The 22,869-nt window shown below is 37.0% G+C and overlaps 2 protein-coding genes across 6 annotated transcripts in view; both read left to right on the top strand.

Annotated features, from left to right (window-relative positions):
- The first annotated feature begins 113 nt into the window (after positions 1–113).
- On the top strand, positions 114–3,358 carry LOC132840403 (E3 ubiquitin-protein ligase TRIM35-like). Of its 3 annotated transcripts, none has more exons than XM_060862025.1 (6): positions 114–1,166; positions 1,767–1,859; positions 1,939–2,169; positions 2,398–2,420; positions 2,500–2,621; positions 2,711–3,358. In XM_060862025.1, the coding sequence occupies exons 1-6, from the start codon at positions 759–761 to the stop codon at positions 3,262–3,264; spliced, it is 1,431 nt and encodes a 476-aa protein (XP_060718008.1). In that variant the 5' UTR covers positions 114–758; the 3' UTR covers positions 3,265–3,358. The 3 variants fall into 3 exon arrangements, with proteins under 3 accessions (XP_060718008.1, XP_060718007.1, XP_060718005.1); XM_060862024.1 differs by having other exon boundaries at positions 1,764–1,859; XM_060862022.1 differs by having other exon boundaries at positions 1,740–1,859.
- A 1,305-nt stretch (positions 3,359–4,663) lies between these two features.
- The window catches only part of fam171a1 (family with sequence similarity 171 member A1), a 36,322-nt gene continuing 18,116 nt past the window's right edge, over positions 4,664–22,869 (top strand). The window contains exons 1-3 of one of the 3 annotated variants that reach the window (XM_060861479.1): positions 4,664–4,956; positions 21,158–21,385; positions 21,918–22,010. In XM_060861479.1, the coding sequence (XP_060717462.1) occupies positions 4,848–4,956; positions 21,158–21,385; positions 21,918–22,010 (430 nt within the window). In that variant the 5' untranslated portion in view covers positions 4,664–4,847. Of the gene's footprint in view, positions 4,957–20,214; positions 20,440–21,157; positions 21,386–21,917; positions 22,011–22,869 lie in introns of those variants that run through there. The other 2 variants (XM_060861480.1, XM_060861481.1) reach the window with 2 other exon arrangements.

Raw genomic sequence — 22,869 nt, 5'->3', positions numbered from 1 at the left:
AAATAAAATTGTCTCCCTGGACAAGGGTGTGTGCCGTAAATGTAACCCTTCTTTGATATACCAATTCTCTAACAATAATAAAGATTCCTGCACCCCCATGCCACCCAAATCAAATTGAAGGTGTTGATGCTCATCTATAAGACCTTGACTGGAACATCACCAATTTTTTTTAGGGGAAAAAACTTAACATTTTTTGTTTTTTTTTGGAACATCTCTGTATAAATATTGCACATACTAGGCTAGGTAAATACAGAAATACTTACGGAAAAACTACTACTTTTTAAATCCCTGAGTGTCTATTTCATATGAGCTTCATATAAACAACCACTGTGGAGTATGACATTACAAAGACATTTGACGATGAACATTTGACACGACAAATGTTGGGGTGCAAATTCCATTGTTTTGGCCACTGGGATAAAGAGTTAAAAGCTCATGGCACATTCTGGCAATCTAACTTGATTAGTGCTATAGACAGAACCGCTAAATATGTGGGTAAAAAGATTCAAAACTACATTAAACATGCCTTACTTTATTCATCTGGAGCCATTGCGTGATGTCTGAAAATGATACATAGAGACTGACACACCCTCACTGACCTGAAAATAAACTCTGAACATTTGAAAGATCACATTAACAGATGGGCTGCTCACTTTACCACCAAAACAAGTCAGCCTTCCAACATCACTCAGCATAGCCTTGATACCCCATATCATATCAAACCCGCCGTGTGTTTTCACCTTGCTTTGAATCCGCAAATGGATTCCCAGCTTCCTTTCTCTGCTGAGGAATTATTCTGTCCCATATGCCACGACGTCCTCAAGGATCCGGTTTTCCATTTGTCATGTAGTCACGATATCTGCAAAGTCTGTTTCGATCAGTACTGGATGTGTACGGGGTCTCTGGAGTGTCCTGTTTGCAGACAGCAAACCGACGTGGCTTCTCCCTTCAATCATGTACTGAGGGATTCGTGTGAGTCTGCACCACAGCCAAGGAGGAATGCGAAAGCTTCAGCATGTTCTACATCATTCTACTGTCTACACAGAGAGAAATACAACCTCTTCTGCCTAGAAGATGAACAGCTGCTGTGTGTGGTGTGTCACAAATCAAAGATACATGAAAATCATAAATGTTGCACTGTAGATATTGCGGCACGTGACCTAAAGGTGAGACAAGCGTCATTTAATCAAACATCATCTATGTTAGTAAAATCTGGAAAGTCTGTATTTTCTTTAAGGCATAAAATCAGAGTTGAGTTATGCACTGTGTCACTACGAGCTTAGCCGTTTACCAAAAACAAGAGTGTGTAAGTTACAGCAGATTCTGTCTTTGGACTTAAGCCCAGTTTTATTGCACAAAGATTAGCTTGAGCAAGGAGCCGTATTAACCACAATATGTCGTGATGATATTTTCTGGGAGGTGAAAAAATATGCAACAGCATATTTCAGGTCAATATTAAATATCTAAACATGTTTCTATGAATTAGTTAATGATAAACTTCATTTAAAGTCCATTTTTGCACAGAATACAATTATATTCAAGTTGACTATTTAGAAGATTCATTTTTCCCCCCATCAGTCCACATAGACTACAATAAATCACTTGGCACTGTTAAATGTAGAATTGAATCTCACCTTTTTTTGTGTTTTTGCATGGGTTAACTTCCCTGCTTAGGGTTTATAGTTGTGTCCTGAATGACTTATTACACACTTACATTATGTACTTACTCTACTCTCTAGTGTATGAACGCTTATTTATTCCAGAAGGATCTTAAAACCGCTCTTAGAAACTTACAAGACAAGCGTCAGCTCTTTAAGAAGGTCAAATCTGATTATGATCAAACTGCAAATTGTATTAAGGTGAGAAGATGCCTTTCCTGTAAGTTTTTTTAAAAGTATTGCATTGTCCTAAATGTTCTAAAAGTTTTGTTTATTCTAGTACCAGACCAAGAAAACAGAGCAGCTGATAAAGAAAGAGTTTGAGAAGCTTCATCAGTTTCTTCAAGAAGAACAAGCATCCAGATTAGCTGCTCTGAGACAGGATGAGGAGCAGAAGAGTCTGATGATCAAACAGAAGATTGAAGAGATAAACATATTGATATCATATTTTGCCTGTATTCTCAATATGATGAAAGAGGAAATGGGAAGTGAGAATATTTCATTAATGGAGGTAGGGAATGGATGGACCTGCACACCTAAAATTAAACATGTGAGACAATCAGAAATCTAGAAATCTAAAACTCACATCTTTGAGGGTTTGTTTAAACCGTCATAATTCCAAATGCCTTATTTCATAGTTTTAATTCATTCAATTGAATCCTAAATGAATAGAACATAGTGAGATTGAAGAAGCTGCATTTCTTTTTTCTTTTGACTGGTATGTCTGGATTTTTCATAGAACTTAAGAGCAGTAGCAAAAACGTAAGTCGCCTTTCTTTAGTTTCGTTCCTATGAATTTGTGAAATGATTTTCTGACTCCTGAATGCTTTGCTACTTACAGCAGAGCTCACTGCTCCTTGCAGGAACCACAGATGTTCTCAGGAGCACTGATCGATGAAGCAAAGCACCTGGGGAACCTAAAGTTCAGAGTATGGGAGAAGATGCAGGAGATTGTTCAGTACAGTGAGTTTTTAACACGAATTTAGAGAATTATTTTCTTCCTTAGTAAAATATTTTACAGGTGTTTGTGGATCTTTGTTCTGTTTCTGTAGCCTCTGTGATTTTGGATCCAAACACAGCCCACCCCGAGCTGTCCCTTTCAGACGATCTGACCAGTGTCCAGCGTAGTTATGGAACACAACACCTCCCTAATAATCCAGAAAGATTTGATCAGTCTTATTGTGTCTTAGGCTCTGAAGCATTTACTTCAGGCATCCAAATCTGGGATATTGATGTCACAGACGTTCCCGATTGGGAGGTTGGTGTGACAACTGCACATATCCCGAGAACCAGAAAAACCAACTTGGATAGCGAAACCTGGAGTGTCAAAGCTGCTCGGGGTGAATATCTGGCACGGTTTTCAACAGCAGCATCTTTAAAGGTCCATCTTAAAGAGAATCTACAGAGGATCAGGGTTCGGCTGGACTGGGATGCTGGAGAGGTGCAATTTTCCGACCCTGTCACTGATACTCACCTTTGTACTTTCAGCCGATCTTTTACTGATGGAGTCTTTCCTTTCTTCATTACACCCTGCAAACATTCAGTTCTGAGGGTATTACCATTATATATTGATTTTACGCTGAATACAGAACAAGGTAGAGAGTGAAGCAAGTAAAGCTGTAGTAGACGTAGTAGATATAATTCAGCATAATACACAAAATTTCCAGAGAAACAGAAAATTCTGAACAAACGTCCTTCATGGTCTGTGTAAATAAAGTGCTTCTGATGCTGTAGGTGAAACCAGCTGATGTGTGAACTGACTGATTTCTGACAAAATAACCAATATCATCCAGAAACTGGAGCATCATTTCTGCAGGACATGAAGTAGCAGATACAAGGGAGGGATTGTTACCTTTGTGTGTTTTTTAAGAAGAATGTAGAAAAAAATATACATAAATAAATGTTTGTGTTATGTTTTATCCGTATAAGTATCGGATCTTAAGGACGGCAAAAGGAAAAGAAAAGAAAAGAAAAGAAAACGAAATGCTTTATGCTCAATTATGGACACTAGGTGGCGGCATTGTACTTTCCCTTTCCAAATAAATAACTAAATAAATAAACAAACAAACAAACAAACAAATAAATAGATAGATAAAAGAGATTAACATAAATAATAAATAATAAATAAGTTTAAACAGATTAACAGATTTTGTTTTTCAAACTAGTACTTAATTATTCTTTGCTGATAAAATAAAAATAAGCAAATAAATAAACAAACAAACAAACAAATAAAAGAATAACATAAATTAATAATTAAGTTTATGTTAACAGATTTTGTTTTTCAAAATAGTACTTAGTTATGCTTTACTGGTAAAATAAAAAAAAAATAAGTAAATAAAAAATTAATTAATTAATTTAAAGATAAATCATAATAAGTAAATAATAAATAAGTTTATATTAACAGATTTTGTTTTTCAAAATAGTACTTAATTATGCTTTACTGGTAAAATAAAAAAAAAAAAGTTTAAAGATTAACCTAAATAATGCATAAGTTTATATTAACTAATTTTGTTTTTCAAACTAGTACTTAATTATGCTTTGCTGATAAAATAAAAATAAGCAAATAAACAAACAAACAAACAAACAAACAAACAAACAAACAAATAAATAAATAAATAAATTTAAAGATTAAGTTTATGTTAACAGATTTTGTTTTTCAAAATAGTACTTAGTTATGCTTTACTGGTAAAATAAAAAAAATAAGTAAAAAATTAATTATTAAAGATAAATAATAATAAGTAAATAATAAATAAGTTTATATTAACTAATTTTGTTTTTCAAACTAGTACTTAATTATGCTTTACTGGTCAAACAAATAAATAAATAAATAAATAAATAAATAAATAAACCATTGCATTTTCCAGCTTTTTGTTTGGGTTTATTGACATTTGTTTCCTATTAACTGAATCCCAGGATAATGCCTTCTATCCTTCCTGAATGAGGCGCACATGCAGGGAAAGGAAAGGGTTAAACCTGCTGGAGCTCTTACACTCCCATGGATCTATTTTGTTTTAACCAGAAGATCTCAGGCGGCATCAAAAGAGGATGTTGGTTGTTTTTTTCTGGATGATCTGCAGCATCTGACACCCGGATCAAAACATCCTATAATGATGGAAGGGAGCAAGAAGGCGAACGGATGTTTGCTGTGATCTTTTTAAGCAGATTTTTCTTTTCCTGCAAGTTTTAATAATGCGCCTTTGGGATATCAGGAGATCCGCCGTGATTGTGATCTGTTTTTTAGGATGCAATATCTGGAAAGCAGTAACAGATGCTTTAAGAGAAGATAGCGACACCAAAGGTAAGTGAAATCGTCAGGGTTTGTTTGGGCAGCACTTTCAGAAAGACAGCTAGCTGTGTTTATGTAAGAAAAACTGGGCAAATCTAATCTAAAATAATCTAATCTAATCCCAACAATGCTAGCTAGCTAGGTTTGCTAACCTGCAATCAGCTACTTTTTTTTTTTAAAAAACACAACCAAAACAAAACTTCTGGTTTATTAAGAAACATTTTAGCATTTAAAAGTGCAAGGTTTCATCTTTTTATTTTTTTTTCGAGCAGTATATATTTAGTTAGTTTTTCCCTTTTTTTTTATTTTAATAAGTTATTTAAGGAGAAGTGGGCTAATCTAATCACAACAACAATGCTAGCTAGGTTTGCTAACCTGCTGTCAGCTACTTTTTAATAACTAATAAATAATATTTGTATTTATACATTTATTTATATATGTTTTATATTATATATATTACAGTGTATATTTAGTTAGTTTTTGGTATTTTTAATACTATAATAATATGATATAATATTAAACTATACTATATTATAGTATTATATTATATAATATAATACTATACTATATTATAGTATTATATTATATAATATAATACTATACTATAATACTATAGTACAGTATTCTATAGTATTATAGTATAGTATTATATTATATAATCACAACAACAATGCTAGCTAGATTTGCCAAAACAAAATTATATTTGTATTTATACATTTATTTATATATGTGTTATATTATGTATATTACGGTGTATATTTAGTTAGTTTTTTGTATTTTAATAATAATAATAATAATAATAATAATATATAATATAATATAAAACTATACTATATTATAGTATTCTATAATATAACATAATACCATAATATAATAATAAATAATTAATAAGTTAGTTAAGGAGAGGTGGGCTAATCTAATCACAACAATGCTAGCTAGGTTTGCTAACCTGCTGTCAACTACTTTTTAAAAACACACCCAAAACAAACTTATATTTGTATTTATACATTTATGTATATATAAGTTATATATTATGTATATTACGGTATATATTTAGTTAGTTTTTAGTGCTTTTTTTATTTTAATAAGTTAGTTACATGACTGTCATGCCTGTAGCATCCAATAGCTTGTTAGCTTGTTAGCTAACAAAATCAGAACGCATACTAAATGTATTAGTATATAAATTAGTATGTATTGTGGTTTTTAGGAATATTATGACCAGGTCTGTAGGCCAATAAGCCGTGTAACTTAAACAAACAGATACAAATGTTTGTAACGAGTTTGTTACAGCTTTATGGTTGGTTATAATCCTTTTGTTTTGTTTTGTGGTGTTTCTCATTCATACAGTAAATCTGGATACATGTTATGTGAATATTATGATTATACCAATACCTATAAAATATAGGTTACCAAAATATAGATACCAAACCCTATAAAATAGCAGATAGTTTAAATATTCTTAATTATATTTTTTTAAAGGATTCTTTTTGAACCTGTTCCCTTCCCCCTTATTCCCAGTCACACACATCCCACCAGTTCTGTCCATATTTATCTTACTTTGGACCAGTTTGGACCAGTTTCCCACCCCAATTTAATTACACCAGTGTCATGCACGAAACCAGTCATCTGATCAATGAGATTAAAATCACTTTACAATCAATACCAGTCCCTCCAGATAGGCGTTCTGTTGTGGGTTGCCAGATTTTTTCACATTTTTCATTATATCTCATTTATTTCTTATCCAGGATAAAATGTGTTTACGATACTGCAACCACATCAGTTGCAACCAAAAGTGCAAACAGTATACATTAAAAAAAGCATTACATTACATTAAATGCAGCTATATATATATATATATATATATATATATATATATATATATATATGTATATATATATAAAATAAATATGTACAATCTGGCAATCTTAGTTTATGTTGAAGCTAATTCTAATTCATCATTGTTTCTGTAGTTACAGCTCTGTATGGTGGATGATACACACAATCTAAACTCTTTTTTACGCTTTTTGGTTTCGTGGTGACTTCACAATATGTGCTTTTTGTGTATTAAATTTAACATACTTACTGCTTGAGCGAACGACTCTTTGTAACTACTATAACGTAAGTGATAACAGGAACCAAACTGTCTTCCACAAAATGTAAATATATGTATAGACATATATGTACTGTATATGGCTTCAATCATTAATGAAAAACTGGAACCGGTGGCAAATTGCTGTGGTATGAGAGAAAGACCATTTTGGAACACGTTGTTATAAATAAATAATCCATTTCAGGGTGGATTATTTTTTCTACAACAGCACAGCCTGTCTTCTTTACTTATTCTTTACTTATTCAGTCCCTCTGGGATTTTATTATTTTTTTTGTGGGGTGTTTTTTCTTTCTTTTTTTTAAAATTGTTTACGTTTATTTTTTTTCGAATAGGTCACGCATGTAACCTTCTATGATTGCTACACTCATTTTCGTTGACAGTAAATAAAAGAGGCTTTTTGCTGAATGCGTGTTGTGACCTCTCACGATGCACCTTGGCCCAAATCTGCAGAAATCTGCAGTAACTATGAAGAATTGCGCTTCCTTTCTTATTCTTTCACTTGCTTTCTTGATGCCAACATATATGTTTGGAAAAATTCCCATATTTATAATATTAAAGCATTTAATATCGTTTATCTTAAGATAAGCAAATAATCTAAATGGAAGCCAACTTTATATGTGCTTGTAATATTAGTCGTTTCCTGGCAACGATGTTAGTGTTTTGGTTTTTTTGTAACCAGTCTTATTACACAAATTGAATCCCAGATAAAGATGTTTAATGGAGTCTGGAAAGCATGCTTTCCTTTTTTTAATGAGCTCTAATGTGTTTCTCAAACAATGAGTGTTGGAAACCACCATAAAAAGAGCCGGCGGTTTGCCTTTGACTATTTTTGCACAGTAAGATGACTAAAGTTAGACCAAAGCAGGCTTTTAATAGAGGAAATCTTATTCTCTCTTTACAACAAACTAAACAACCACAGCGGTGAATAAAAGACAGTGCTCATGTCAATCTGTCCTTCCTTGAGTAGCTTTCCCTCATCCACGTTCTCCGGATTCCGGACTGTATTTATAGGGTGGAGGACAGAGTCGGCCGCCTGCTTCACATCTGGAGAAGTGGTTTATTTTGTGTGAAAAGGAAAGGCAATCCTGTAGGCCTGCTTGTTTTATGTGGTACAGAACAACACGTGACATACAGCCTTGGAAATGTGGTGCAAGTTTTCTCATGGCAGCGCATTAGGTTTGCGTGACTCGTGTATTTCTTGCATACCGGTACATTCATTACTTGATTTATTAGCATCTAAATACCAACCTTTGAATTGGTTTTAATGTTTCACAATGTTATGTCACAAAAAGTGTCACACAGGGTTACAAGCGACTTTTCATCTAATGCACATGTTCATGTTTCCGAGACATAAACGTCTCGATCGGCTCTTTAGATCCCGAGGTGGTGAATCAGTATAATAGTGTACATGAGATGGTTAGGACCCTGACTCACTACACACCGGGACACTGATGACACAGTTTCCATTTTCATTTCCTCATCAGTCACTGTAAAAACCCAAACATCAAATATTGAAGTGTCTTATAAATGTGTTGGCTTAATCACACGTGTTTCTTTTATGGTATGCCAAGCAGGATTGTAGGCTAGCAATTGGATTTTTTTTGTATATTTTTTTTTTATGATTAAACCCTTAAAAGACATTCGGCTCAAACGAACCATGTGTAGAACGTCAAATAAAGTTCAAAAGCCACCAATATCAGAAATCATTCGAAAGCTACAACAACTATAAGAAGCTACTTGGAATTTTGGACAAACTTGCTGGAGTTTGGTTTGTCCTCCTCTTTTTTTTTCTTTTTTTTTTTTCCCAAGCTGAGAGGCTTCAGAATAAAATTCCTGACACACGTGATCTTTACAGAGCATCTTGGGATTTTTTTTAAGGCGTAAATTTTCTAGTGCATCGGAAGGATTTGTGATTGAGACAAAGACCGCGAGAGACAGAGACACAGATAGACAGACTGATTTATTTAATAATGATAATGAGTTAATATGATGATACAGATTAGATTGCGTAGGGATTATTTTTGTGACCAATCCTATTAGAGAGAACATCTCTGACACAGCACAGAAATGACATATACAGTACGCACACACTGCCGCTATGGCATTTAGAGATACATTAACGACTCTGAAACGGAGCTGAAATGCCATAGCGGCAGAAATGTTGTTTACATTTACCTTACGTTTCATTTATTACATGCAGACGTTAGCACATCTCTAATATGATCGGTCACTAACATAATCCCTACACGATATAGTCCCAAATATCTTAACATAGACACAAAGTGAAGGTTTATAATAGACCAGGTTTTAGACAACCATTCACAGTCTTCAAAAGAATGTCACCTAGTAACAGATTAAGCCCCGCGTCCTATCTAAGATAAAAGTTGTTGTATTTTGTTTTTTCAATGTTTCTGATCTCTTAAGATAAGATTCCTAGTTAGAAATGATTAAGCTTAGTTAGGAGCTCTCAGAGATCATTATTAGAGTTTATGAATATGGGCCATTTGGTCTTCTACCAACTTAAATACAATGCGGACAAATGAAATAATAAATAAAAATAATGCTGTTGTAGAAAAATATTCAATTCGGAAAAGCGTCCGAACAAAGCGATTTGTCAGCAAATTAAAATGAATTTTAAAAAAATCGTCACTTTGTAATCCAGTTAAAGTCGCATGTAATGTTTTTATTTTACTATTAGCATAGTTTATTATAGCAGATATAACGTCATCACCTCACCATTTTTATTTATTTATTTCATTTTTTGTTAAAACAAGCATTATATGGTCATGTTACGGAGAAACCAGTGTAGGTAAAGTCCTCAGTCATTTTAAACATTGTGTAATTAATCTCCTCTTCTGCGGTAGAGCGAGTGTTCAGTGCGACATTCGCTTTACCGTTTAACGTGTTTTTGTTTTGGTGTTTTTGGGAAACGACTCAACACTCAGACATCGTTTAAACGGAAATGTACGTTCATGAAAACATCGACACTGTACGTTTAACTTCCAAGGATTAAACTATGAACCTGTAAAAGAGAAGAGTTGGTTATTAACTAGTCCTGAATTTGTCCTGAAAGACAGCCACACACACACACACACGCTTACTTTAACCTTGTCCAACCTTGACTATCTGAGTGAACTGAATATTGAAACTGATCGATACAGCCAACTTTTTTTCTTTCTTACAATAATTATTTTGTCGCTATCCTACGCTGCAGAGTAAACAGCACATACAGTGTCATTTATCAGATGTCCAGGAGAATGAACCTTCATGTACTTCACTGTTTCCTGGTACATGTTTTGCATCATCGTTTATAACACACACGCGGTTTACTTACATCCTGAGCTAGCACGTACCCTAACACGTGTTGTGTTTGTATTCGCGGCTGCCGGTGCCACTGAACCCGCACCACCACATTTGAATATAGTCAATTCAATCAAGCTTTTGTTTGTTTGTTTATGTTGATATTTTATTCCTTATATTTTTGACAGGTTAGTTGAGTTCTGTATTCGGTGAGCTTCTTTCTGCAATCTGTTTCAATGTATATCATTTATTTTCTCAGTTATGGATGGACATGAGCACAGCACGCTTGCTGTAGCACATTTTCATGGTCTAGTTTCATCCTCCCTCTCTTTCTCTCTCTCTCTCGCTCTCTCTCTCTCTCTCTCTCTCTCTCTCTCTCTCTCTCTCTCTCTTTCTCTCTTTCTTCTCCCCTCTCCCACTCCACGTCTGTCCACTGCATTGCAGTGCTTTACAGGTTTCTCTGTGCATTTCTACGGTCCATCCCGAACGCACTGCAAATAACACGGAGGATAGCGTTCTAGCCTCCTTAAAAAAGTTGCAGTTCATATAAAAGTCACAGTTTATAAGAAGAAATGGATCAGAGTTCAACTGTCTTTATAAACACTTACTTACTTTGACTTTTTACTTGCTTAAATTTTTTTTTTTTTCTACGTTTTTTGTGTTTCATGCTTGTGATTGCTGTGGTCCATATTTGCAAATCAGAACTGCAACCAAGTCCCTGATGTTCTCAGGGTGGGTAGAGGTTGCTAGAAATACAGTGCATTCTCATGCAATCACATGGACACACACACACACACACACACACACACACACAAATGGATCAGTTTCCAGCTGCTGGTCCTGTGAAGTCTGATGAACTGTAGATTGGAATGAAAAATACTCTCATGTCAGTCTGAAGGCCAGCAGGAGGATGACCACAAAACATGTAATAGGCATGATGATAATCTGCTATTTTTAGTGCTTCTCAGCGAGCGCGCGCACACACACACACACACACACACACACACACACACACACCCACACAGTATTGTCATTAGTCTTAATTTCCTGGATATAATATCTCAAAATCAGGTTAATTAACCATCCGCAACTAGCATGATGTTTGTTTTGTTTTGTTTTTTGCCATGTTAATCAATTTCAGTACTAAAACTAGCTCTTTTGTACTACTCAAGAGTTCAAATTGGACTCGTAATACACTACCTTAGCTTAGTCCTGGTAGCATTTAATTCTCTGGCCTAGTGGACAGTCTGCCCTCTTCCTCATATCTTAGCTTGTAGACAGGGACGATTGGCTGATGTCGCTATGATTGTTAGGGGATAGAGAGTATTTCCCTCCTATCCAGGGATCATAGGCAAGTCCTAACAGTGTTTAAGTACTTTTATTAAGGCTTAAGCGTATTTCATGGCAATGTTTGTGTGGTATTTAGACATAATGTAACATAATATTGAAGAAATAGATTCAGCTTTTTTGCATTTTGCTGCAAGAGGTGTTTAACTCTTGTAAAGAAACATTAGCTTTGGCTAACCTGACCACAAAAGCTTTCCCTCGAGCTGACCAGTCTTTAATGTTCAAGACTCTTGAAAAAATTCAAGAGTGATGTGATGTATTTCCTGGTAAAACTGTATATTTGGGCAGGTGGGGATTTAATTGGCTTGTATAAAAATTAGGTGGTCCAAAAGTGAGACATACAGTGAGACACAGATCTGAATCACTCAAATAGAGGAACGAGAACATTTTACAGGCTACTTATTGTGTGAAAGTACAGACGTCAGGCTAACGAGCGAATGTCAGGTTGTCAGCATCGGACCAAACTACTGCACAAATGGTTTTTTTTGGTCTTTAGATCAAGGATTTAGCCTGCAGTCAGTCATACTAGACAGTTTTACTGCCTTGCTCATTATTGAAGTTCTTTGTGTCATGGGGTTAACCATATGGATTTAAGTCTACAGTCTATATTCTAACAGCATCTAGTAGTGATTGCTACTGCTGACTATTGCTCCATGTGCATTTGTTTATAATGAAGATAAGGGCAAAAGGGCAAGCCCAGGGGTGTCTACTGAGGTCAATTGAATAAACAAAGTCTGTGAGCTTGGGGGCTTTAAGGACATTGAATTAAAACAGAGGTCATTTTTAGCTTGGAATTAAGCTCCAAAGTAGGCTAAAATGACCAGGATCCACAGCCACCTTCTCAGACACCAAAGATCACCGAGGCATAAAGCTGCCTCATTTGAAAGCTATATAATCTGCTAGCTGGGAGGTGAAACATTACATGAAATGATCAGTTATAAGAACAATTGAGGTTAAAAGACTTGCTCAAGGGTAGAAACGATGGAAGCTTGACGATTCTGGGAGTTGAGCTCATGCCCTTGCATTCTGTTAACGCTTTAACCACACAGCCACCGCTTCTCTTAAGAATACCGTGGTGTCGGGGGACATCAACCTGGTTAAATAATGACTTTTGATCCAAATTTGTTAGGACTTGTATAAGATGTTGTATTGTTCCTACTCTTGAGTGAAGAGACTGTGTTATCAGTTGACTCACGTTCTCCCGGCAGCAGTACAGCGTAGTTCTTTGTGTTTGAGTCTGTAGGAGTTAATTTTATCACGGTATAAGATTGTGCCCAGAGCTTTTGCTCAAAACCTGATTGTACGACACGGCGCATTTTGGAGCATGCTGGGGTTAAATGCCTTGCCTGAGGGGACAGTCGAATTAGTCATGAGTCCTGAGTTGAGGCAGGCAACAAGGTGCTTTCCTTTCAAACAAACACACACCTATTTTTAAAACTTTTTAGCTCAATCATCTTGAGATCGAGAACATCTGGCTATAGTATGTTCACTGTGTAATTTGATTTGTACATGATTTAAAAAAATAAAAAAAAAACTCAAAGATTGCACTGTTTTGCCTGAAGCGTTATGACTGCTTTTTGTTCTCGGTGTGGAAAAAAAGCTGGAGAAATCGTCGGGAAAAACTATGTTGTGTCTTATAGAACTGAAAAACATCTGTAAATGATCTTGTTAGGGATCTATCTATTGTGGCTCAAAAACTTGCCTAATCTGACAACGTTGGTCACGATTTAGATCACTCTGTCCATCATCTTTGTATAAGTGAAAAAGCTTTTCACTTACAGCAGCACAACAGCGGTTTTATTATTTATATCATGTATTGTCATTTTCTACCTGGTAACCAAAAGATCCTGCTTGGTTTCTTTTTTCTTTTTGGTTTGTTTGGGTTTTTTTCCCCGATCTTGTTGGACTTTTAAACTGGAACACATCTCAGAACGCTACAGAGAACTTAAAAAGAAGTCTGGCGGAGAGCTAGAAGGAGGAGAGTCGAGGGGATTTCCAAGGTGAGACCAAAAAAAAACATTCAAGAGTAAAGATATTTCAGCAGGAAACTGAGGAATGGAGTTTCACAGGAAAGAGCTACACGGTGTCCTTGTGTGCAGGGATTTAATGCTCTCCTGCTGAGGAAAAAACAATAGATTTGTCAAGCCGGTTTGCAGCAGCGCTCGGGGTGTTCGAAATGAAATGTGTGTCTGGTAACACAATACTGACGTTTAAGAGTTTTTCACGTGGACAAAATGTCAGTGACAATCGAACAATTTTTTTTTTGTAGTTCTAGATATATATTTAAAAGTAAAATGTGCCATTTCACTGAAGGGGAAAGGACACTGGATTTAAAGGACAGACGTTTGCTTTGTGTCAAAGTGTATATAATCTGAGACATATGATCTGTGCCTTAGATAACACACCGTGCACAATATACTGTACACTCTGTCCTTACACCTACTCTGTATCTAGTGCCTAATGCTTCTTAGAGTTTTAACGACTAAAGTTGGTTAAAAATAAATGACAAATTGTCCACAAACTATAACAAAACCTCCTCAGGAACAAGCTCTGATTTTTAAAACCCACAGAAATCAAGCCGCTTGTTTTTAGGCTGAATCAGTAATCAACTGATGACTCTTTAGACACTCGCAGTGCAAAAAGTATCCAACGATTTTGCACTTAATTAGTGGATCGTCGTAACGTACGTATAATACAATACACAGCACAGAATATTTCTGTATGGAAACGTCTTATATCGAAAGTAAATTCCATCTGAGACTTCATGTTGGTCTTCTACACAGTAATTAAAACAAAATCCTGTCACATCCTTCTTTTACACATTTGTATTGAATATATACAAAATAATATATCGTCGCTGTCGGGCGGAAACCTCGTATGTCCAAATTTGGTCAATTTCATATTTTTTCACATATCGATGCTATTGGTCAGTCCCCACGTGGGTCTGTTATTTTTACAAGTTATTAACCAATCTAAAGTCTTGAAAATAGCTTGAGCGCAAATCTCTTAACTCCATTGGACACTTCAACTGTCCACCTCTTCCTCACTCCGCGGGAGAGCTTCGCGGCATATTTCTCCTCAAGAAGAGTCGCAACGAATCAACACGTCTTCTGAGGTAAATGTCTTCAAAACACTGGGCTCAAAGAAAAAAAAATCTTGACCCCCGCTAGTTCTGGTGCTCGTCTGAGGACAGGAATTTAACGCAAGACAATCCACTGCAATGCTCACTAAACCCTGTGCACTGCAGATAAGGTACGGCGTTTTTCTAATTTCCTGAAAAATAACGGTTTTGGAGATACGAGGATTCCGCCCGACAGCGAAGATATGTTTCTGATTTAACCATTTAAGCGAAGCCTGTTTTAGAAAATTGTTATTCATGGCGTTTAAATTAACGACACTCTTCATAAATGTTTAAATGTCTTTCACTAATAAATATGATTTATTATTTATCGCGGAGCACTAATTAAACCGAACCGACTGGCCATTCTTTCGTATCGTTGAATAAATATATCAGTAATTTCTCTGCTAGTCAGCAGAATTCATTCTTTTCCATCTAGGATTGAGTTGCATCTGCAGAACGCTGAAGTTAATATAATCTCTCCCACCTGCATCTCATAGTATTTTCCACATTAACTGCTTGCCTTTTATTAGGGATCTTTACTTTCTAGACATGCCATGCTGTGCTAAAAGGGGCTCAGTTCTGTTTACGAGTCTGAACGTTAGTTTAATTTTATGTCCTGATTTTTTTTTAAAGAGCCATTTTTAAATTATAGCTTCCAGTAACCCTTGGACTGTTACCATTGTAAGTTATTTGAAGCCAGTATTTTTTTTTTTTCCCCCAGCCTGTCGGTTGCTGGGGTTTCTGTGTTTTGGTAATGGTATAACACTACAGATGAACCCAGGAATGTAGAAATGTAGATATGGACAGAGTTCTAGGTTCGGAGGAAAGGTGGCACAGAACCAAATTCTGTTGCAGCGTTTCAGCCGTGTAGCACGGTGGTGGGAGCATCATGGTTTCTGGCTGCTTTTTACAGGAGAAAATCATAACCTGGAATGGAGAGGAACTAAAACACATTTCTAAATGAATTTTGATGTCAACTCAACTGAAATAGAAAGAAATCCGAGAATTCTTGATAAAACAGAAGTTTTGAATGATCTAAAGTTCCTCCCCAGTTTTGTGCAAGCTTTGGAAATGTTTTCTAGATGTTAGTTATTACTGTTGTTTTTTTAGGGTTAAGGGCAATAAAGATTGTTTTTATGACAATTTGGGGGTTAGGGAATATCTACTTATTATAATTGCACTCGACACCTCATTGTTATTATTTTTTATTTAATACATTGTTAAAATCTGTTTGGTTACCTTGCTCATCTGTGGAGTACGAAGACTGAATTCATTGGCCTGGGGCATCTGTCCCACCTTCTCCGAGAAGCCTGAATACTCTGAAATGTTGTTTAGTTAACGCACAAACAACACACTGTGTTCCTCACTGAGACATGAAACCTCATACAGGCAACCCTCTTATCCACTGGGAAAAACTTGAACTGTGAGGCCCTCAGCTTGGGAGTGGTGAGTATTCCCACACCCGCCTATCTCACACTATCCCACACTATCTCCTGTGGGAACTCCAGAGTAGGATAAAGATCAAGAGGTTTGGTATCAGAGCCTGTACTGTACATGGACAGAAAGCCAACTAGGTCATGTCCTTTTACATTTTGCACTTCCGTGTCATTTCCCTATGAGCAGTGTTCCATTTCCCCAAACTCGGTTCTAGTCCATCTAAGATGGTCCAAGGTGCCCTGGAATGGCATTGCACCTGCCCCCAAGCTTCATCTATTTAGGGCTGAGCCTAACTTGGCCTTGTCACCAGGCGTATGGACACCAACCCCAGTCCTGGCTCCAGTGATCTGTCCTTGTATCCCTCACCGGGTCACCAGGTCATGACACACTATGAATGGTACATAGTTTTTGTACATAGGTCTTTTGGATCATCTTTTCTCTGAATGCTCCCCTCAGAACTGTTTACCAAGACTGTCCCTAGAGTACAGAATGGGTTAACTGAAAGGGATTTCTCTCTAAATACCCCTCACAACGGCAATGCCATGTATGACACATATGCTTACAGAGAATATCTATCCATCCATCCACTTTTAGCATTTCTATGCTAACCCACCTATCGATCAATCCATCCATCCTGCTATGCACTTTTATCATTTATTTATCCGTCCAAGCATCCACCCTTCCATCCATACAGCTTTATAAATAATTATTCATCCATCCGTCTAGATTGATCATTTTTAGAAAACCGAATGTAAATGATTTAATATTTGTTATACAGTAGTAATTTTTTTTTTTGTACTGGTAGCTACTTTACATCCATTCATCCATTCATTCACCCTCTTTTCTATACAGCTTTATCATATTATTCATTCAGTTTTGTCATTTATTGATACATCCATCCATGCATTCATTCATCCATTCCAATTTAATCATTTATCTATCCACCTGGCCATTCTTTCCTCTATCCATCTTGCCATCCGTCCCACCATCCCTCCATCCAGCCATCTACAAATTTTATAAAACTTAATATAATAGATTTAATATTAGTTCTAGGCACTTGGTTTGCTAGTATTACCTTTGTCCTTGTATCTACTTCACACTGTGTAAATGTCCATACTAAAAGATTTATTTTTTTTTTTATATTTAAATCATCTTACTGTCACGGACCTCGTTGAGACGGACAAGTTATCGCTGCTCTGATCTTGATTCTGGAGGAACAGATGAGGTGCTATATTGTGCATTACAGATAGTGACATTGACCTGAGAGACAGAGCAGGAAAGGATCGATGGTCTGGCAGCTTTGATGTCTGTTCGCAGATCGCAGAGCTCAGTCCTGACGCATCGAAAAACAGTGTGTACGTCGGCATTACCGGGCTATTTCAGTGCAGGGCAGACTCGAGGCGTATGGTGTTCTGAGAAAAGCACTTGTCGTTAAATAAACAGAGCGGAAACAATGATCCACCTGTCCTGCACCTGCGCTAGCAAAAGAACACCGGTGCATGTCAGGCCATGTGTGTGTTGCACAACTGGTTAGCTTAAAAAAAACTTGGGTTTAATTGTAGTTAGGTTTATATATATATATATATATATATATATATATATATATATATATATATATATATAAAAATAAACAGTGTATTTGTCTGTTCATGTCTTTATAATAGTGCATGTAGTAAACCAGAAAGTGTTAGAGGAAACATCAACTAGAAAACGTTAAAGAATAAAACACCATGTTCGCCTGTTAAAGGAACGTTTTTACATGTCGCAGTGAAACGTTTCCTGTTATCTCAGACTCTTGATATTAATAAGACAAAAAAATGCAGCGTGTCATGTTACTGAGAAACTGGAAATTCCAAGACTCTCCCATGTTGGAAAACATCCCGAATCTTACAAAGCACTGATGCTATAGACTCCTTCTTAAATAATCTTCTTACAAGACATGTCACTATATGAACAATTCTGTTTTTTTTATATACATTTTATTATTATATGTATTTAGGCTCTGTAAAACATATTCATTCCTGTGAATGAGTTGTTACTATAGATAGATCGTATACAATATATATAACTAATTAGTATAAGCATCAGTATAGAACACACACACACACACACACACACACACACACACCCGGTAAATGCTGACTCTTATTGTTCCAACAGTAGGCCACTGGGGAGATCTGACTAGTGACACTGCAATGCTGGGTTGCCAAGTCAAATGGTTTTCTACATTTCCCAACACACATTTCCCAGGCTTTGCTTTTGGTGATTTAAAAATAAAATAGTGTCTGAAGTGCATTAAATGAATAAAAAATAACGTCTGCTTCTAGATAGTAAGGTTCTTTACGTTCTAACGGTTTCACAGAAACAGCAGTAGTTTTGTTACTAGTACATTATTAACAGTACATGATGGACGGCTACCGCTTACTAATATAAGAATATAATATAAGGTATTTTCATCATTACTAAATTCTGTTTGGTGTTTCTCATCTCTTTTGTGTCCAGCTCTGATGGCCCAAAATTGGTATCATCTCTTTTGTCTAGAACTCGCACTAAATCATACATGAGTTTTCCCTGTAGAAAGGATGTGGACTGCCCTGAAAACCCTTTGGCTGTGTAATCCACTACTGCTGAATATACGTCACATTACTTACCTTTGCTGCTACCCAAAATGTCTTGTACACAGCGTGGCATTGATGAGCACAGTTAAATCAAACACTTCGCACAGTGCCACATCATTATTATTATTATTGTTATTATTATTTTATTTTATTTTTTGCTGTACAAATCACTGTTCACTGTTTTTTTTTTTAATGGTAGATTAATGATGTAGTGATACTAATGTATTTCATCCCTACTAGCTAGGTAAGAAATGAATAAAACTTTGGGGTTTACTTTTGGTTGATGTGTTAGCCTAATGGTTAAGGTGTTGATCTACCAATCGGAAGGTTGTGAGTTTGAATCCCAGGTCCACCAAGCTACCACTGCTGGGCCCGTGAGCAAGGCCCTTAACCCTTAATTTCTCAATTGTATAAAATGAGATAAAAATGTAATTCTCTCTGGATAAGTGCGTCTGCCAAATGCCAGAGAAATGTTTATTTAAAAAAAAAACTACAAGAAAAAATAGATTTTTTGAAAATGATGATTATATATTATACATTCATTCATTCATTCATCTTCTACCGCTTATCCGAACTACCTCGGGTCACGGGGAGCCTGTGCCTATCTCAGGCGTCATCGGGCATCAAGGCAGGATACACCCTGGACGGAGTGCCAACCCATCGCAGGGCACACACACACTCTCATTCACTCACGCACTAGGGACAATTTTCCAGAGATGCCAGTCAACCTACCATGCATGTCTTTGGACCGGGGGAGGAAACCGGAGTACCTGGAGGAAACCCCCGAGGCACGGGGAGAACATGCAAACTCCACACACACAAGGTGGAGGCGGGAATCGAACCCCGACCCTGGAGGTGTGAGGCGAACGTGCTAACCACTAAGCCACCGTGCCCCCTTATATATTATACAATTATTTATTATTAGACCGTCTAAATCTGTGCACAGGGATTTATCGACAGTTTATACTCTGACACTGATTCATCAGCCTAACAAGTAACACACACACGCACACACACACACTCCTTTTAATCTTCACCATGTGTATTGTTGTCCTGGTTGCTAGAAGAACATAATGTCCAGTGTAAAGACACACTATCATCCTCTCCAGTACTTTATAACCGGGACAGTAACTCACACTTTTTGTGCAAACCTGCAACTGAGTCTGAACATTTTCCATGCTTTTAGGAACCAGTCCAACTTTACAAAAAGCTCAGGCTTTCACAGGAAGTGTGCTTTCACCGTCGCTTCCAAAACAAACCCGGGGTTTCCTAAAGGAAGCAAAAGCGGTCCATTGTTCTCACTGCATGTTGCTATTGGCTAATAAACAGGAAATGGACGCGGCTATCTGTTTGGTCATTCGGGCTTTTCCATCAGTGGCCTCTCTAGAAATGAATAAAACGTGAAGAAGCCGGTGGATTGTTTTGTTTTCGGTCCCCAGCAGCTTGAAGAGAGAAGCACTTTATATGTAATTATTATTATTATTATTTTTTTTTTTAATGGAGAGAAATACCGGATGAGGAAGATTTATTAATCACATATAAAATGGAGCTTCAGTATGACTGTAAGAAACAATGCCTTATCAAGTCTTTATGGATGATGTCGCAACGATTGAATTTGCATGTGATGTATTTTGTTGAGGGAAGTTTGCTTTTTTTTTGGAGTTTTTTTTTGATGTTTTAGCTTTTTGAAGGAGGGTCAAGAATAATCTCTAGTGTAGACAGAAAACAGAGTCAGATGCTGCTTAGATTCCAGTTTCTTATTAAATACGAACAAACTCAACAGTATTTGGAGTTTTGCCATTTTTTGCTAATTACAGGCTCTATTCGAGAGGCTGATATGACAGATATATTACTGCAGTCACAATCCCTATCTGCTTTCATACTTTTTTCCACAAAATAACCAAGTTTTTTTTTGTTATATTACAATGTTGGAATATTGACATTAAAGTAATTTGACAGCATGTCAGAAATGTTCTTATATTTGCTCACTAAGAATATTTTTTGCATCATTTTCTTGCTTTACCCCAAACTTGCGACCTGATTTATTTATTTTTTAATGGGGGAAAACACTGACACAGTGAGTTTTTCTAGGTTTTATAGTGGTTTTTAATAAAATGATAGTAATGGAAAATTTTCGTCACTAGGCTCCAGACTCTCACAAAACTAGAACGACTCTCAGTAAAGTTCCTTGCCGTTTCTGTATCATGTTTCCACATTAGCGAATGGGATAGTTTGAGTTAACATACAGAACTGTAATATCATTTCTGTTTTCTCATGCAGAAGTGGCTTTAAAGGTCCACCTGAGTGACGCCAGCACTCATCAGCCGCTCTCCGACGCCACCGTGGACGTCTTCGTCAATTACGCTCCCATCGCCAGGGAGACCTCTGGCATCGACGGCAACATTTTTATCCGGTTACCGTACCGCCTGGGCGACCTTCTCGTCATCACAGCTACCAAGCGAGGCTATGTCCCTAACTCCGCCCCTTGGAGACCAACCAGGCTGCCTGGTACGATCTTATTTGCTTGGATTGAACGTTTGCTTTCTTCTTTGTTCGTTCTCTCGGATCTCATTATTGAGATTAGCTGTTCAAAGTCGTTGCAGTAATAAACGTGAAGGATAATGGACCACCTGAGTCGACTCCCGGGAGAGAAGATGAAGGGACGGAGATGATGTTGGCGCACGGCTACAGGGAATCTTATTACCTTCAAAACTTTACTATAAATAGATTAAAAAAAGTGTGATTTTCATGTTGCCAATTCACTGCGGTATAATAGGAATAAAACACTTCAGGACATGCAGTTTATAATTTGTGTTGGTCCCCATTACAACATTGTGCCTAGTTGGGGTTTTATTCAGCTCTTCATCTCGAATATTGTTGGGGTGAACATGACCACAGGGGATTGTGTGTGTTGTGTGTGTGTGTGTGTCTGTGCATGTGTGTGCATGTGTGTGCATGTGTGTGTGCAGGGGGGAGGGATGAACCCTGAACATGTAATGACAAACACGTACGTGTGTATATGTGTGTGTGAACACTCTAGTCTTCTCATCTCTGAGTCTGGATCTGCTTCCCGAGAGAGCTGCTACTTTAATGGTGTATGACGACGAGATTCAAATCGTCTCTGGATACCAAGGTAAGAAAGAAGTCTGTGTGTGTGTGTGTGTGTGTGAGTGAGAAAGGCTCTACCTAATCAAACCCACCTCTTTTTATTTTCAATTCTCAGACAACAGAACGCACAACTTGTCAATGGGCTACAACAGTAATATTGGACCACATCAGGTTCCACTCCTCTTAGACAAGAACAGGAATCTGTGGCTACAGTGGGCTTAGGATTAAACACACACACACACACACACACCCCTACATGCTTCTCAAGGAAGCAGGGGAGTCTTATTAAAGATAGCACTGATAGAGAAGTGATTGGAGTTGTGGGTGTAGCAGGCCATTCGGGTAAGAGCGTCTGTCCTCTTATACGTGTGTGTGTGTGTGTACCAGTTTGATGTGTTTTAGGGAGCACTAGTGTTCTGTTTTTATTCACTCAGCCTCACATAAACAGCCTTCCTCCACACACAAACACTTCACAGGTGGAAGTGTTGCCTATGACTTTACATGAGGGAACAATGATCTTGCGTGGACACACACACACACATACAAGACTTCACCCCATCTGCTGCAGTATTCTGGCACAGTAAGAGGCACCTCCCTTCTTGTTACACACACACACACACACACTTATTGTAAGTGAGTGACCCTGAGAGCATCCCAGGGAAATACTAAAGAAAAAGAAGGGAAAGGAGGAGGGGGAGAATAACCACTAAAAGAGGGAGGGGTGAAACGAAGGAAGTGCTCCGTGGGGAGCTTTGACAGGCAGATAGATGACTGAATATGGCATGACTTTAATGGCAGATGGGGTGTGTGTGTGTGTTTGTGTGTGTGTGTTCGCGTGACTGGGGTGTGTAAGGCACTTTAAGGATCTCTAATCTGTTCATTAG

This window comes from Tachysurus vachellii, chromosome 25, assembly GCF_030014155.1.
Source record: "Tachysurus vachellii isolate PV-2020 chromosome 25, HZAU_Pvac_v1, whole genome shotgun sequence".
Taxonomy (NCBI): Eukaryota; Metazoa; Chordata; class Actinopteri; order Siluriformes; family Bagridae; genus Tachysurus; species Tachysurus vachellii.
This window is presented reverse-complemented; position numbering and strand designations above follow the sequence as displayed.